Source organism: Lepisma saccharinum, chromosome 11 (assembly GCF_977018435.1).
Source record: "Lepisma saccharinum chromosome 11, izLepSacc3.1, whole genome shotgun sequence".
NCBI lineage: Eukaryota > Metazoa > Arthropoda > Insecta > Zygentoma > Lepismatidae > Lepisma > Lepisma saccharinum.
This window is the reverse complement of record NC_139239.1, coordinates 13,300,776-13,317,271: the sequence shown is the minus strand read 5'-3', so window position 1 is coordinate 13,317,271 and position 16,496 is coordinate 13,300,776. Positions and strand designations below refer to the sequence as shown.

The 16,496-nt window shown below is 35.4% G+C and overlaps 1 protein-coding gene across 3 annotated transcripts in view; it reads left to right on the top strand.

Moving 5' to 3' along the window:
* LOC145994643 (murinoglobulin-1-like) overlaps positions 1-16,496 on the top strand; it is a 164,140-nt gene that overhangs the window by 16,247 nt on the left and 131,397 nt on the right. For all 3 annotated transcript variants that reach the window (XM_083130742.1, XM_083130739.1, XM_083130741.1), the window contains exons 2-7: positions 4,755-4,915; positions 6,321-6,562; positions 6,708-6,824; positions 8,303-8,451; positions 14,586-14,694; positions 14,849-15,082. In XM_083130742.1, coding sequence (XP_082986868.1) covers positions 4,755-4,915; positions 6,321-6,562; positions 6,708-6,824; positions 8,303-8,451; positions 14,586-14,694; positions 14,849-15,082 — 1,012 coding nt within the window. The remainder of the gene's footprint in view (positions 1-4,754; positions 4,916-6,320; positions 6,563-6,707; positions 6,825-8,302; positions 8,452-14,585; positions 14,695-14,848; positions 15,083-16,496) is intronic.

The window sequence follows — 16,496 nt, the reverse complement described above, 5'->3', positions numbered from 1 at the left end:
TGGGAACGTACTTGTATTATGTGCAGACAAAAATTTTATGGTTTCATTTTCGCTCTCATTTTAGTGGTGTTCTATTTAAATATACTAACATTTTGGGCTCCAATAAAGAAAATGGGTAAGCTAAACAGTCCTAAATACGGATGTATTAATTTTGGCAAGATAATGCGTGTTCTAATTGTTGATGTTGGTTTGGTTTATTATACTTCACTTTTCTGCCACATTCGGTTATCGCGAAAATGAGGATGAGTTGATGAAATTGATGAAGGGACCTCAAAGAATAATTCAAGCTGGGATTCGAACCCGTGACGAGCACGCATTCTTGTTCCCATGTGTTGTACTCTGCAGTGAATAATGAAATAATTTGGAATGAAAACTGTATCTCAGAACTCAAAACCAAATGAATATTATCGAAGAAACTACAAAAAGGTGTTTATTGTTACCTGTTATCCCCTCTAATGTATTGAATTTTTGCCACCTTCCATCACTTTTTCTAGCTGCATAGATTTAATCGCGATAAGTAGCTCTTCCATAACTTTACCTAACTTCTGCCATGGCGGTGAATGTTGATTAAATTAAATGGGTGAAGAGTGGTTACAAAGAAATATTCATGCACAGGCCAGGACTTGAGCCCGGATCCTTCAGTAACGATATCGTGAGATGGAGAAATTAGGGAAATCAAGCAATGCAATTTTTTTTTTAAAAAAAAGAAGTTAAACATATACAAAGATGGTGTTCCAAAAATCCAATTGAAATTTACCACTGAGGAATAATGCAGTTTGTTTTACCGATACTCACGTATCCGAATAGTTAGAGCTCTCCACTCATCTTTGTTGTCGGGTGACCTCCGTGGGGGAGTGTAAGTGGTCCCGGATCGGTACCCGGTGGAGGCACATAGTGCTTCGGATCCCACTTTAAACTCTAGGTCCAGTCCCGATTAGCCTTTATGTGCATAAAGTGGACTTAAAACACCAAATCAACCAACCACGGGGTAGTGGTTATCAGTACATGCTAAGTGGGTTCGATCCCACCTCGGCATGCCTGTTATTTGGGTTTGTCTCTTCATTAATTGTATCGTATCATTTTCACATTTAACCAAATGTGTCAGCGAAGCTAAGTTACAAAAATCTAATCAAATCATTGATTGATTGTTTGATTTGGTTTGTTTTACTTCGCTTTTCCGACACTTTTGGCTAATAGTGAAGATGATACGATAAAATTGATGAAGGGACATACAGAAATAACACGCATGCCCAGGCCAGGTTTCGAACCCGGGATCTCTGGCCTAGTAGTCAAATCAACTTGTTTTTGATCTTCGAAAGGGGTTGGGAGTTACGTGTACTTTCATTTTGTAGTCCATCCTTATTTTATTTTCCTATCATTGATGTTCTTTTTTAGGAATACTGGTCCCTAAAGGGGGAAGGGGGTTATAACAAACACCCACCTCCCTTGGGCATGCCACTGATTGCTACCCCAAGTGTCGACATCACCGCACATCACTGCTTCTTAGTCTGACTCCTCACCATAAGCCTGCCCAGCATGGGAGACCCTACCAGTAGCTATGCTACCGCTGGTATAGCCTAGTGGATCATCAGAGTATGCAAGCCACCACCAACTACAAGGTCATGCAACCACTAGGTGGGGATGAGAGAATGTGACTTGACAATATTAACAGAAATGGTGGTAATTTTCAGGAGCTTTTGTTTTCAACTTAACAAATTCATATTCCTTGGGATATGGGCAAAAAATGATTACTTTTTTTAACACGGGACATTTTTATTTAAAATGATGTTCATAATTATGATTACCCCCTCCAGCCCTTCCATTGTAACAAGTGCTTGAAGTGGAAATTTTAGCTGGGGGAATATTTGGTCAAACATTGGAGCTAGCTGGAAGAATGTATGGTCGAGGCTTGGAGCTAGCTGGGGAATGTTTGGTCGAGCCTTGGAGCTAGCTGGGGGATGCCATCCCCTGCTTCTCCCTTCACTTCTTGCACTATCTGTAGCAACTGCTATTTTATGCAACATTTATTTGCAGACAAGAGGATCTGAACACATCCTACTAAAATAGTCTTGTTAAAAATATAGTCATGTCTTTAGCCCTTGAATGCATTTAATTCTAAGATGAAGGTGTTGAATTAAAATAAAAAAAAACATTGTGTTTGTTATAATAGGGCTGAGTCAATACCACCTAGAACCAATGCCAGTATTCTTACTGATTCCCACGAATACCAAGATATCAATGCTAGAAAATTGTAACAATTAAAAATTGTCTGCAAAATTGATTAATATTCCACTGATAAATATTCCACTGCATCAATATGCATTAATCTACCCGTTAGTTTGCTTTAAAATATTGAAGAATTATGTCAAAATATTAAAGTAGCTGTCATTCATTTAATCACAAAATCAGTTTTTTTTTACGTACTACTGCTGCAAAATAAATCGAAACTTTGAATTGTGCACAGTTTTCAGGATACTTCGGTCTTGAGAAAAGTGTCATGTATCATTTTTGGCGACCTCATCAAATAACGATTCTCTGGAAAATTATGAGTCTGCATTGATGTATAAATTCTTACCAATAGTTCCCGATTGTATTAATAAATTTCATTTTGTGTATTTGTTTTCATACTTCCTACTATGTCAAGTATGAGTAATTTCTATTTGAAGATGATGTTATAATTTGTGCATGCATTTGCATGAATACACATGATAATGCTTGCTTATGCAAGATCAACATAATAAGTTTAAAAGTTCAAGGATGATATCTGCTTTTGTCTATTCCTGCAACTTAAAGAAAGCATTTGGCATTGGAAGGAAGATTCAAGGGAATAAAACAAACTAAAATAAGATAAAAACTAGGTGATGCCGTAAGTACATAAAAACAAAGGTCAGCTTTAGAATCAAGCAACATGTGATATCTTAGCATTATCACGTTTCTACTCTTCCTTATTTTGTTTTCATCCTCTGCCTTCGTCGCATATGAGTATTACCACTTAAACAGAGATTTTTTTCTTGTGAGCATATTTTAGTATTGTTTAGAGTGGTGTTCGTGTACAGATATCAAATATCCAATTTAAACAGGTTGCATGCCTTTTATGAAACTCAGCCTCCCTAATAGCATATTGGCCAATATTGTTGCCTTGTAATCAAGTGGTTGTGGATTTCTCATTGGAGGCACATTGGAAGCTGTGGTACAGATCCCATTTTAAACTGGGTGCAGTTCCGATTAGCCCATCTCAATGGCATATTCTGAAAATTTTACCTGGTGCAGAACATACTTATTATTAGGTCTCGGAAGTTGATGACAGATAATCTTTTTTTATGAGCCATGAAAACAATGCTAAACCTAATATCAGTCCATTTCCCTTCAGTTAAAACCAGAAAGCATTATTTTTATTTTGCATTTTTGGCCTTTTTTGGTAATTTTAGCCATTTTTATTCCATTTGTCTTCATTTTTGAGTTTTTTCTCCTCCCTCATTGTTTCGTGAGTTTTATATGCATTTGCTAGCATAACTTACATATTTAAATTTCCTGATATGGTTCTATTAGCAAGTTCGCCATTAATCTAAAATACAGTCAATGGAAAAGTACATTATTATTTTAACTGAAATCATAATGCACAGGTGCAAATTACTCACTCGTGGCAAACTGAATAATGCTTTCTAAAAAAAATTTCCTTAAAAAAATATTTTAGAAAACATCTAAAAATTGTTTACTTACATGTTAGCGAGTGTTTTGTTGTTTGAGCAACGTTTCTGGGTTCCTACAGCCCCTTCTTCAGGCTTATCTTGGCACTAGATTATCAACATGCCGCGTCACATTTAAAAAAAAACAAGGATTGGGTGAAAAGGTACGCTTGGAAAATATAAATTTTTAAAAATCATGCAGAAGCCCTGGTAAAAAACTTCTCAAAAAAAGTATTACTCCCGTTAAGAATCCCTGAAAACGTTAAAAAATAAAAAAAAACTTAAAAAATGTCCCGCACTTAGTCGCCCATGATGATATCTTGTTCTTTCTTGGAACACGTAAGTAAACAATTTTTAGATGTTTTTTAAAATAATTTTTTAAGGAATTTTTTTAGAAAGCATTATTCAGTTATTTTAACTGAAATGTTAAATATAATCTGATAAACACTGGCCGAATACTGTATCATGGAAGGTCCACTCTGAAAGAAGACGAATAACTTACACAGTAAAACCTTGTGATGCATTTTATGTAACTCTGAAGTAAAAATAAAGAAAACTACATTAGTACTTAATTGCTTTTATCCCTTCTGTAGATCATTTTTTGACATTTGTTAGGCCAACTTCCGAGCCTTATTTATTATGCACCAGGTGTAATATAGAAAACACTTTTGCTGGTATGGAAGTAGAACAAAGACAGAAGTCTGACAATTTCAAATTTTTATTATTTATTACATCTTTAATAAAAAAATGTACATTCATGCTTTTCCATCCTGAATATACCATTCAGTCCAACTCTTTATAGCAAAATTCCCCCAATTAAAAAAATGTCCCTTTTTATCTCAATATAATTTCAATGTGAGTTTTTAGGTTGTGGTCACATGATGTACCTGTATGATGTATGCACACAGCGAAAGTTTTGCAAATTTTAAATTTGAAGAATTCTTTAATTTCAATTATAGGAGGGTTATTTTTCATTGTGTACAGTTTATTTTAATACATTTGATGTAATAATTTTTGTACTTTTGTTGTGTACATTTCATGCAGAGCCTTTTCAATTATTCTTTACAGGGGATTTCTTTTCACTGCTCCAAAACGACTTTTGGTAGACACCACAGAGATTGTATGTATATCCTTACACAATATTAATGAACCAGGTGATATTTATATAGATATATTAACACCAGAGACTGACGATAAAATTTCTACAGCATATCATAGGCATACAGGAGGTAAATATGTAGTTGTATCTTTGAAAAACTGTATTTCATTTTCCTGTTGCTTATGACTAATTAGATTATATTGATTAGCATCTATACATTTCTTACATCAAGGAGTAGAAAAAATGGAAATAATCAGGAGCCAGCCTTTATTTTGTTGGCAAAAATGGTCTAAGAAAGCCATGAATCCAACGAACATAAAACTGCACATTTTGAGTATGCTCTTAAAACATTTAATTTATTGATTAATACAATATTGTATTGAAAGTAATTAATTTTTGCACCAGAGTGGCCTTCCTAAAGAAAACTCTACAGGTAACAGCATGGATAACTATATTATACATTGTAATATATGGTTGACTCTTACCATACTGCCTCAGATTTAAAATTCAACTAACAACACTGCATGTTTATTATTCTGATTTAGTACACATAATATAGAAAACACACAATAATTTACAAAAAAAAAAGATAATGGAAATTTCCATAAGCAAACTTGAAACATTAAATACACACACCAAATACACACACACACTTCTATATAGAAGTGAATTTTGAAAATTCAGGTGCCAGTTGAAAATTTACAGGAACTATCGCAACCGGACACCTTGTATTTTTTTACTTCTGCTTATATCCATTGTCATATAGTCATATATCTGTGTAAGTTGTGTATATACAAAAATAATAAAAATTAGTATAATCAAGCTATTATTATGCACAGAGCTTAAACAAATTCTTGTAATTTCACCTAACTGAAAAAAATGACAACCATAAATGTGACTGGATATTGCGATGCATAGGGAGGGACATTATACAGGGCATTCGTTTTGACTCCGTGCCAAGATAGCCCTGTAATTGCAGAAAATTGTATTTATATTGCATAACAAGTACTGACCTGTGTTATAAGAGTTGTTCAAAGTGATGGCCAACTGCATTCACTCGTTCCCGGAATATATTTATCAATTTTTGATTGACATATTTGTTCTGTTTGCAAGTTGTTTTCTTGCCATTGTTAACCTGGGAGTTAGTGCAGTTACAGTGTTGTTATTCTTAACCATTCTGTGAAAGAAAATGCCATCACATTGACATGTAAAAGTTTTATGTTTATGTGCCTGGAGAGTGCATAAGTTGTCTGAAACTATCATTGCAGGCAAAATTGTTGCTCGTTTATCAGTACAGTTCTGTTCATTTTAGCGTGGAGGTGTACTTTTTCTGTTTAATTTAAGTGGTCCAGTCTCATAGATCACATCAGTGTTAGTTTTTTTCTGTGTAACCCCAGTGTGTGTTTATGTACCTTACTGTTCTGGAGTCGCCCGCAATCACGGCCAGGAGTTAAAACGAACGCATGGTACTATCTGATTGAGATTGAAAGTGAACACTGTTCCATATTTTAAATTAAAATCTTGCATTTCTTTAGGTCCTGAAGCATGCATAGAATTGTATATTCCTCCTACTACTCAAACACGTGGAAGGCTCCATCTACGAGGACAATTTGATGAAGTACACAACTACACTATTAACATGATTAAGGAAATTTACATCCAACATAATCCCCATCTGACATTTATTTCGACTGATAAACCTGTGTACAAACCAGGTCAAGACGTGAAGATAAGATTGCTGACTCTGAAACATGACTTAACTCCAGTTAAAGAACAGGTAAAGTATTAAATAATTTGTTGTGTGTTCATTCCAGTGCTGCGTTTATTATTATTATTATTATTATTATTATTATCATCTAATTTAACATATATTAATTTGCTTTAACGTTTCTTTTTTATACTTATTATAGTGTATTTTTCAGATACCAAAAGTGTGGATAGAGAATCCTTCTGAAATACGAATGGCTCAGTGGTTAGATGTGGAAACTCAGGAAGGACTAGCACAAGTAGATTTCCAATTGTCACAGGAACCTGTCATGGTAAGAATGTTAGCGTATATATAATCAAGATGCACACCCCCTATACACCTTCATGGCGTTGTGCTAAGCACAGGGGAACACTTTACCATTTATCTTTTTGCAAATATATATATATATATATATATATATATATATATATATATATATATATATATATAATGGATAAAAGCAAGGAGGGCCAAATGGGCTAAATAAAATCAAAGAAGGATAAAGGAAACACTCACCAGACAGTGGACATATTATAATTTTCGCAGTCTAACACTGCATCTTCGGTGTAAGAACAAAGACGGAATTGAATTTTTCCACTGTCTGGTGAGTGTTTCCTTTCTCCTTCTTTGATATATAAATATATATATATATATATATATATATATATATATATATTATTAATTTTATTTTTAATTACATGCATAGATGTACACTTGAGCTCACAAGTATGTGTATCCAGGCACCTGCTCAGTTTCTGAAAATGTGCACTTTTTCACTCATATCTGTATGTGAACATGCGTTCACCTCTGATGCAGATACTTACTGGTGAGAAGGTGCTTCTTGTGTGAGCAGGTTACTGTTATAGGTCTTTTTCTCTTATGGCAGCCGGCCAGAGTTCTGGCAAGGGAAGTGGGGAGCAGGGATTACGCCATAGACCAACCACGACGTGGCATGATTAAGTACTACGAGAACTTTGTTCTACTGGCTGCTGCATTTCTTATCGTGCTGGATTGGTCACTTCCCTGTTCCCACTTCCCTTGCCAGAACTATGACCGGCCGCTGTAACAGTAGAAAAGACAGTTAGCAGTTGATAATTATCTATGCATGTTCCCCATCTCAGATCCCTCTGGAGCCCATTCAAAGCCTCGGATTGCAGTGAAACTTGGTATAGAGGCTATGAAGACCACGGGGAAGAAAATGCAAACACAAAATAAATAATTCAAATTTTAACCACCAGGTGGAAATGTGTCACTGAAATCTAGTGCACAGTGAACAACATCCTGCTGCTCAATATTGATTATGCTGTCTTACGCTTCCAAAGGGTCATTTACACTGATGATACACATATTAAACACTTCTGTACTGACATAAACTAAAAATGAAAGTTTTGTCTCTGAATACTGGTTGTTGTTATTTCAGCACCACATTTCCACCTGGAGATGAAAATTTGAATCTCTATAGCATCTATACTAAGTTTCACTGCAATCTGATGCTTCTAACAGACTCCAGAGGGCTCTTAGTAGGGGGAACTTTTATTCTGACCATGCAGTATAATGTCAGAAAATGTAAAATTCGGCGATCTAAAAATTGAGGTTTCACTGTGTCCTTGTCTCTTAGAAATTGGAGCTGTGTGGCGTAGTTTTTAACATATTTAACCATTCTAAATTAAATTATTTAGTCATGTGTTGGATTCATCATGTTTTTGCCTGTCAAATATGTTTATTATTATTATAAACATTATTTTTACTCTTTACAATTATTCCTCATAGGGAATATGGAAGATTAAAACTTCAAGAGATAACGCTGTGCAAACGTTTGAAGTAAAAGAATATGTTCTACCAAAATTTGAAGTCATTATCAAACCACCAAACTATATATTAGGAGATGCAGAGATGCTAGAATGGAAGATATGTGCCAAGTAAGTTAGTTTAGGACTTATAGTTTTGTTGTAATTCACACTGTAAAAACAAAGCAAGATGGAAATGAAACTAAGTAAAAGTATTGCAAACGATCAAAAAATGTTACCTCATATTTAACTAAATATGTAATACCTAGAGCAAATATCAGAAACTGAAAAATGGCTCTTAAAAAAAACAGAAGTTGCCAGTCTTCACCACACATATAGTATGTGGTAAACTTACAAGTATGTGAAACTATTGCTATCTAATTTTATGGAGATTTACTGGCATGATATTAGTGTAAATAATGTTTTCATAGTCCATACAAATAATGCAACTTTTAATTGGATACACAGATAGGTCATTCACTTTCACTTTACTTCAATGATTTTTTTTTATTTTTACTGCTTGATACTTTATTTATGCTATTCAAACCCCTGTGATGTAGGGTTTCCAAAATGGGTCTTATTCACTTGGAGAGAATGTTAATAGCTGGTAATTTATATAAGCCCATAGCTCTGCTTTCACCCTTCTCAAAAATCATGGAAATTGCAATGAATAAACAAATTACAACTTCTTAAAACCAATAAGTTGCTGACCAGGGCAGTTTATTAAGATAAAAACACTTAACACGTAACGTTTCGACCCTGTATCAGGGTCTTCCTCAGAGGAAGAACTAAACTAAAATGATGAAATATACTACACACAGAAAGATTACATACACATAGCAGGGTCACAAGCCACATGACAACAAATCAAGTTGACAGTCCTTATCTAGGAAGATTTCTCCAAAGGAATTAAACATATCACCTCCTGACAGTTGTTGACTAATGGGTGTACTACACTGACAGGTGATTGGCAGGTCAAGATTAGCAAGAGTCTAGAACCACCAGCTTACCACTCCCCCACCCCTCCTGCCTTTTTGGTTATGGATGAATACCTCCTCCTCTGGTCTTCTTCTTTTCTCTTCTTTCTTCCTTCTTCATACTTCTTTTTTCTTCATTCCTTTTCTTCATCCTTTCAACTTTCTCTAACACACTCTTCCATTCCTTGTTTATCTTGAGTCCTCCATTCCAATTCATGATGTCTTCTCCTTTCTTTTCTATTTCTTTGGCCTCCTTCCATATTCTCACTAGTTCTCTCTTCTCTTTTCCTATTCGCCTAGCCGAATCCCATTCAACTTCATGTCCTGTTTCTCTAGTGTGTTTGAATATGACATTCCTGTCTCTCTTCAATCTCACATCATCCATGTGTTGCTTTAACCTGTCTTTAAGTCTCTTCTTCGTTTCCCTATATATACACTTTCACATCCTCTGCACTTCACCTCGTAGATAACCCCTTCCTCTTCTTCCTCTCTCTTTTCTTCCTTCTTCTTGCTGGCTATACTTAAAATAGTGCATCCTCCCTTCCTGTAAGTTCTTATACCCACTTTCCTCAGCACTTTGCATATCTTCTCTGTGGCATCTCCCATACTTCTTATACCAAACCATCTCTCTTTTTCTTTTTCTTCCTTCTCTTCCAGTCCTCTCTCTTTTATCTCTTTCCTTCTTCTGTTGATGTTGTGTCTGTCTTTCTTTTCATAGCCATTCTCTTCTAGTTGTTCCCACAGGCTATTAATCTTGGTTTCTTCTTCCCCTTTCTCTGTGCATATCTTCTTTATTCGGTCTTCCATATTCCTTATAAAATTACGTTTAGTTCCATCACCCACATCACTTCTTTTGTGGCAGAACACTCCTGCCGAACACTTCTTTTGATACCATGTAGCCACAATCCCCATTCCTCTCTTCTTTTTCATCTCAATATCCAAGAAATTTAATGTTCCTTCCTGTTCCGTTTCGAGCTCAAGGAATATCCCTGCTCTCTCATCTTCTACATCTTTAACAAGCTTACTCAGCTGCCTTTTTGTTCCCTTCCATATCCCAAAACAATCATCCACATATCTACAAAACAGACTTAACTTATCTCCTCCTTTCACTATCACTTCCTTCTCCCATTCATTCATAACTAATTCCGACAGCACAGGGCTCAAGCAAGAGCCTATATTCAGACCTTCACTAATCTTGATGATTTTACTCCCCACTCTGCTGTAGCCATTGTCCCAAATGGTTTCCAGCGCTTGTACCACTCTCTCACTATCCCATTCTCCTATAATGCTTTTCTCCACTTTCTTCCTCACTATATCCACTACGTGTCCCCTTTTGATGCTCGGGAACATGCTTCTCACGTCTAGGCTAAACATTGTGATTTTATCCCCAGACTCCTTCAGACCTTTTATAAGGTCCACCACCTGCTCACTGTTTTTCACGGCTCTGCTTTCTTGTTCTCTCACTAACACTTCAATTACCTTTTTTAACTTCTTCTCCAGTGGTTCCAAAATATTGTCCCTGCAATTCATCACTGGTCTCAACTTTATCTCTTCTTTATGTATTTTGGGAAAGCCTTTTAAACAGGGCAGTCTTCCTGCCTCCTTCGTGAGCTTTTTAAACCCCCTCCTTCAACAATCTTTTATGATCTTTTCTCTAATATTGCGTTCCTCTTCCATTCCACAAATCTCCTCATACGTGTCCCCTTTCAGGTCTTCAAACTTCTTCTCCTACCATTCTTTTTCCATCACGACTGTGGCCCCTCCCTTATCTGCCTGTTCCACCACCACATCGTTCCTTGTCTTGATTCTTTTCATACCCTCCCTTTCCTTCTGGCACAAATTATCCAATCTTCTCTGTTTATCCATTTCTTTCTTCAAAATGGCTGCTGTTCTTCTTCTAATCTTATCCCTTTCTGAAGAAGAAGAAGACCAGAGGAGGAGGTATTCATCCATAACCATAGGCAAACCATAACCAAAAAGGCAGGAGGGGTGGGGGAGTGGTAAGCTGGTGGTTCTAGACTCTTGCTAATCTTGACCTGCCAATCACCTGTCAGTGTAGTACACCCATTAGTCAACAACTGTCAGGAGGTGATATGTTTAATTCCTTTGGAGAAATCTTCCTAGATAAGGACTGTCAACTTGATTTGTTGTCATGTGGCTTGTGACCCTGCTATGTGTAGGTAATCTTTCTGTGTGTAGTATATATCATCATTTTAGTTTAGTTCTTCGTCTGAGGAAGACCCTGATACAGGGTCAAAACGTTACGTGTTAAGTGTTTTTATCTTAATAAACTGCCTTGGTCAGCAACTTATTGGTTTTAATATGGAAACAAGGCTTAATTATATTACAACTTCTTAAATAAAAACAACATAATATCTAAATCACAACATGGTTTCCGTAAAGGCAAATCAACAACTACAGCAATATTTGAATACATCGAACATGTCAGACAACTCCTGGACAATAGGGAACAGTGTGTAGATCTCTTTCTTGTTTTATCAAAAGCTTTCGACACAGTATCGCATGACCAACTTCTGAAGAAATTAAATCACTATGGAATAAGGGGTATAGTAAACATGTGGTTCATATCTTACCGCAAAATCGCAGTCAAGCTGTAGAGATCTTACATGTAGAAGGGACAAATACCAATGCTTCTTCCCATATCTAGGCTAGAAGAAGTGACATGTCGTGTTCCTCAAGGCTCTATTCTAGGACCAGTACTATTTACCATATACATGAATGACCTGCCTTCAAACTTACCCTCAGTTAAAACTACTTTATATGCAGATGACACGAGCATTGTGCTAACTGGCAAAAATGAACAAATTCTAAATTCAAATCTAAAAAACACCTCAAACGAACCCTGCAAATGGTTCCCCACAAATAAGTTGACGATAAATAAAAACAAAACTTTAGCAATAAAATTCCATCATTCAAGAAATAAGAACAATGAAGAACCAGTAATAAAAATAGAAAATAAACACGTGAAATATACAAATTCCATAAAATTCCTGGGTATTTGGATACAGGAAAATCTCAACTGGGACATACATATAGAGCACCTAGCAGGGAAATTAAGCAAAACCATATATGGTATACGAACCTTAAGAACCATAATAAACAGGGAGACAATAAGAATAACATGTTTCAGTCTTTTCCAGTCACAACTAACATACGGAATTGTATTTTAGGGGAATGCTAGAAACAGTGCAAAAAATTTTATTTTGCAGAAGAGAGTAGTACGAATTATGGCAGGAAAGAAAATAAATTAACCATGTAGGAAAATCTTCAGGGATCTTGGCCTTCTACCATTACCTTGCTATATATATTACATTTACTGTGCTATGTAAAACAAGTGTAACGCTTGCGGGGTGTCTGGCGTTACAAGGGGGACTATTTTCTCAGATGGTAGACATTAATACACAACCCGTTTAATATATATATCTGCTATTTATTATTCTAATGGTTAACAGTAGTGATTATAGACTAACTACCTATCTCTATGGCCATTTAGTGACTTGAGCTATTCCTATAAGTAATAAGTCCCAAGTGTCACCACTTGGTTAAGTTGAGGCTTACCCTCTAAGATAGGAGCAGCGAGCTATGGCGCGGCCTCTTGTCGTCTCTCGGAGTATCTGGACTCCGTCCCCTTATCTATGATTCTCCTAGTATTTATTAACATGGGCGTCCTTGTCTCAATTCCCCAACCCAACTTAGTATACCGTAACCTTGTGGTTATTTTAGCTGACAGTCCTTTCTGGGGGGGAGGTATGGCCTTGCTGACCATGACGAAGGCTTGTGGTCCGTAGACCTCGAGCTTATCGTCAGGGATGCTCCCAGAATATTCACGGCCAAGGCTCTGGTCTTGTTGAGCTAAACCACCAAACTTCCTGTAGGTAGCCTTGTCAGGAACCTTGCCCTTGATAGCTTTTGGGGGGGAAAGAAGGGCCTGGTCTGTATCACACGTGTTGAAGACGAGACAAGTGTTAGTGACGCAAGTCCTATTTCCTGGTTTTGCTTTCCTTCTTTTGGCAGAGACAACGCCCCATTATGTAACTTGCAGAAACGCTCGTTACACAAAATATGTCTAGTTTCTCCAAACGTAAAAATCACAATATGGTTATACAAACTCATAATACCACTCTCCTTGAAGAAGGTCCTAAATTCGTAGGTATCCACCTGTATAATAAATTACCTGATCACATGAAAACAATGGAATCAACTACCCAATTTAAGAGCGAATTAATAAAATTCTCATTACGATATTGTTTTTACTCAATACATGAATTTCAAAATTTGTAAATTTTAAATTACATAAATTGTCAACAAAGAGAGTTTGGTTGTACAGAAAATGGAATTATACTATTTATATTATCATGTACGAAGTATTCACTATATGCTATTATTGTGCCTAAATGATCATTAATTGGTTCTGTATATATATTACATTCTTCCATGTTGTATAAGTTACACATTTACTTTTACATTTTATTTTTACAAAAAAAAAAAATTCTTCGCTTATTATTGTGCTCGCCTTAAATATTGTATGTAATTTCACTCCCATAGTGTATTCTTCCGTTATTTGGATTTCCTTCATGTAGAAGTTCTTAAAATTATTTCTGTAATTCTTGTCTATAATTGTATTAATATTTTATTAGTGTATTTGGATTTCCTTCATGTAGTAGTTCTTAAAATCATTACTGTAATCCTTGTCTAAAATTGTATTAATATTTTATTACTGTATGTATTGTTATATGACGATTTCCATACCTATGGACATGGGTCAATGGAAATAAAGAATATGAATATGAATAGAATATGATCATAAAATAGCTCATATTTTAAAATAAATTATTTTCTTTTTTCATAAGCTTTCCAAGCTTTTGTTGCTGCATCTAATAGAGTCATCTTCATATGCACTTAAACTTTATGTAAGACTGTGCATGTGGGTGGAATTTTTGAGAGTGAATTGCTCATTTTTCAAAGTTATGAAGTATAAGAAATATTATCTAGACAAACTGTTATATGTAACTCCAACAAAAGATAAGTATTTATGAAGTAATTGGAATCTGTGTCCCCTTTAAACAGCTTTTTAAAATGACAGATATTTGTGTGAAATCGACAAATAAATTTTGTTCGCCTAATAAAACTGCTGATATCGTGCCTTTTACAATAAAGTACGAGTTCAATATATGTATATATAAGGGATGTCATTCTGTGAACAAACATTGTATAACCATCCTTCTTGCAAGTTAATTGTTTTACATGCCATTCTTTTTCTTTATGTAGGTATAGTTACGGTCAACCAGTCAAGGGGGATCTGCTTGTTGAAATAGAGCCAAAAAGCTGGTATGGTTGGGGACAACCAAAATTGACACCTGTTAATTTCAATACAAAGGTAATTTTTTTACAACTAATTTTATCTATTTAAAAGAAAAGCTGAACAAACAATTAGTTCATCTGTAAATGTTTTTATATATTGAAATGTAATTATAATACTTTATACAAACATAATAGTTGTACATTAATTATTTATCCTTTTCTTTTTCCAGATGGATTCTAAAGATGGCTGCTACAATTTTAACATTAGTGGGAGTGAGCTTGGTTTAAAAAATTCAAGAAGAAGGCCAGACACAATTACTTTTACTTCCTTTGTTACTGAATATGGAACTGGTATCACACAAAATGCAACTGTTGAATCAGAAGTTCATCGAAAAGCTTTTAAAATAGATTTTAATCAGTATAGCTCATCTCACTTTAAACCGGGACTGTTCTATAAAGCAAAGGTATAGCATTTTCTTTCTTTTAAAATAATATAGTTCGTCTTTTGAATTGATGCAATTATAGCCTTGAAAGTTTGAAATATGTATGTGAAAGAAGTAACTGTACAACTCTTTAGGGATGGAGTCTTGATAGGAAACAATAGGATTCAAGGGAATGCTGCTTAATATCCATTTACTCTTGTGTATTTCTACCACTATGGTAAAGTGACAATAAGAATAGCTGAAATAGATTTTATTCCAGTACCAATGCTTTGATAGAAGCAAAAACCAAAATAAATGTAGTAATTTTCAATTGTTGTGTACATACAAGGCGCATTTCAAAAGGAAGGGCCAATTAGTTAAAATAAGTGATGGGCAAGTACAGTCACATTGAGCTTCATGTAGTCTATTGGGCATGTTGCATCCATACATTTTCTTGTCTGCCATTGTTTGCTTTAGGGCTACAATGAACAATGTAGGCTATGAAAATAAACAATCAGTTGTATGGTCAGTCATTCAATTTCTTAATATAAAGGTTGTAATGCTGCCAAAATTCACATCGAATTGTGAAATTTAGGGAATGGCAGTAATGAGTAAAGGAAAAGCATGGAAAGGGCGTTGTAAGTTAAGGGAAGGCCTACAAATATTCACAATGAAGAGGAGTGGTAGGGAAGGTGTCACTTTGCAATTAGTACTTGTTCCATGCAATTTTCAGAGATTTCACAGGCAACATTGTTCCAAATTTTTCCTGACACATTTGGACTATCACTTACAAAACCCCAAAAAATACAACTGCACATGGATTTCTATCCGGAAGAGGGTGATAAATGTCTTTTCCCATGTTATGAGTGGTGATGAAATGTGGATTTCTTATGCCAATATCAAATCAAAACAACAGTTCATGCAGTCGAACTATTTGCATTCGCCAAAGGTAAAAAGCTCAAGTAAACTCGATCTGCAAGACAGATTATGGCAACTATGTTCTGGGAGCCAAAAGTCTGCTTTTTCTGGATTTTACGTAGTGGGGAACAACAATCACATCACAGGTGTACTGTGAAACATTTTCAAAAATTAGTTGTGTCATTCACAACTGGTGACATGAAATGCTAATTGTTCTTCATGACAAAGTGTGCTCACATTCTGCTGGCTGCACTATCCAGACAGTCCAGGTGTTGTGATAGGATACATTTGATCACCCTGCTTACATCCTGACCATGTACCTAGTAACTGCCACACATTCCTGCCCATGAAGAAGTGGCTTGCATCTCAATGATTCAAAGAAAATGAGGTATTGGCAAAGTCCAAAAGTGTGTCGAAGTGACTACATAGAGAAATGAAGTAGGCATGTATGTGTTCATAATCACTTATACAATTTTAATACAAGAATTATTTTTGCAATGAAAATGAACCACATGCAAAGTTGTGATTTACTGAAAAC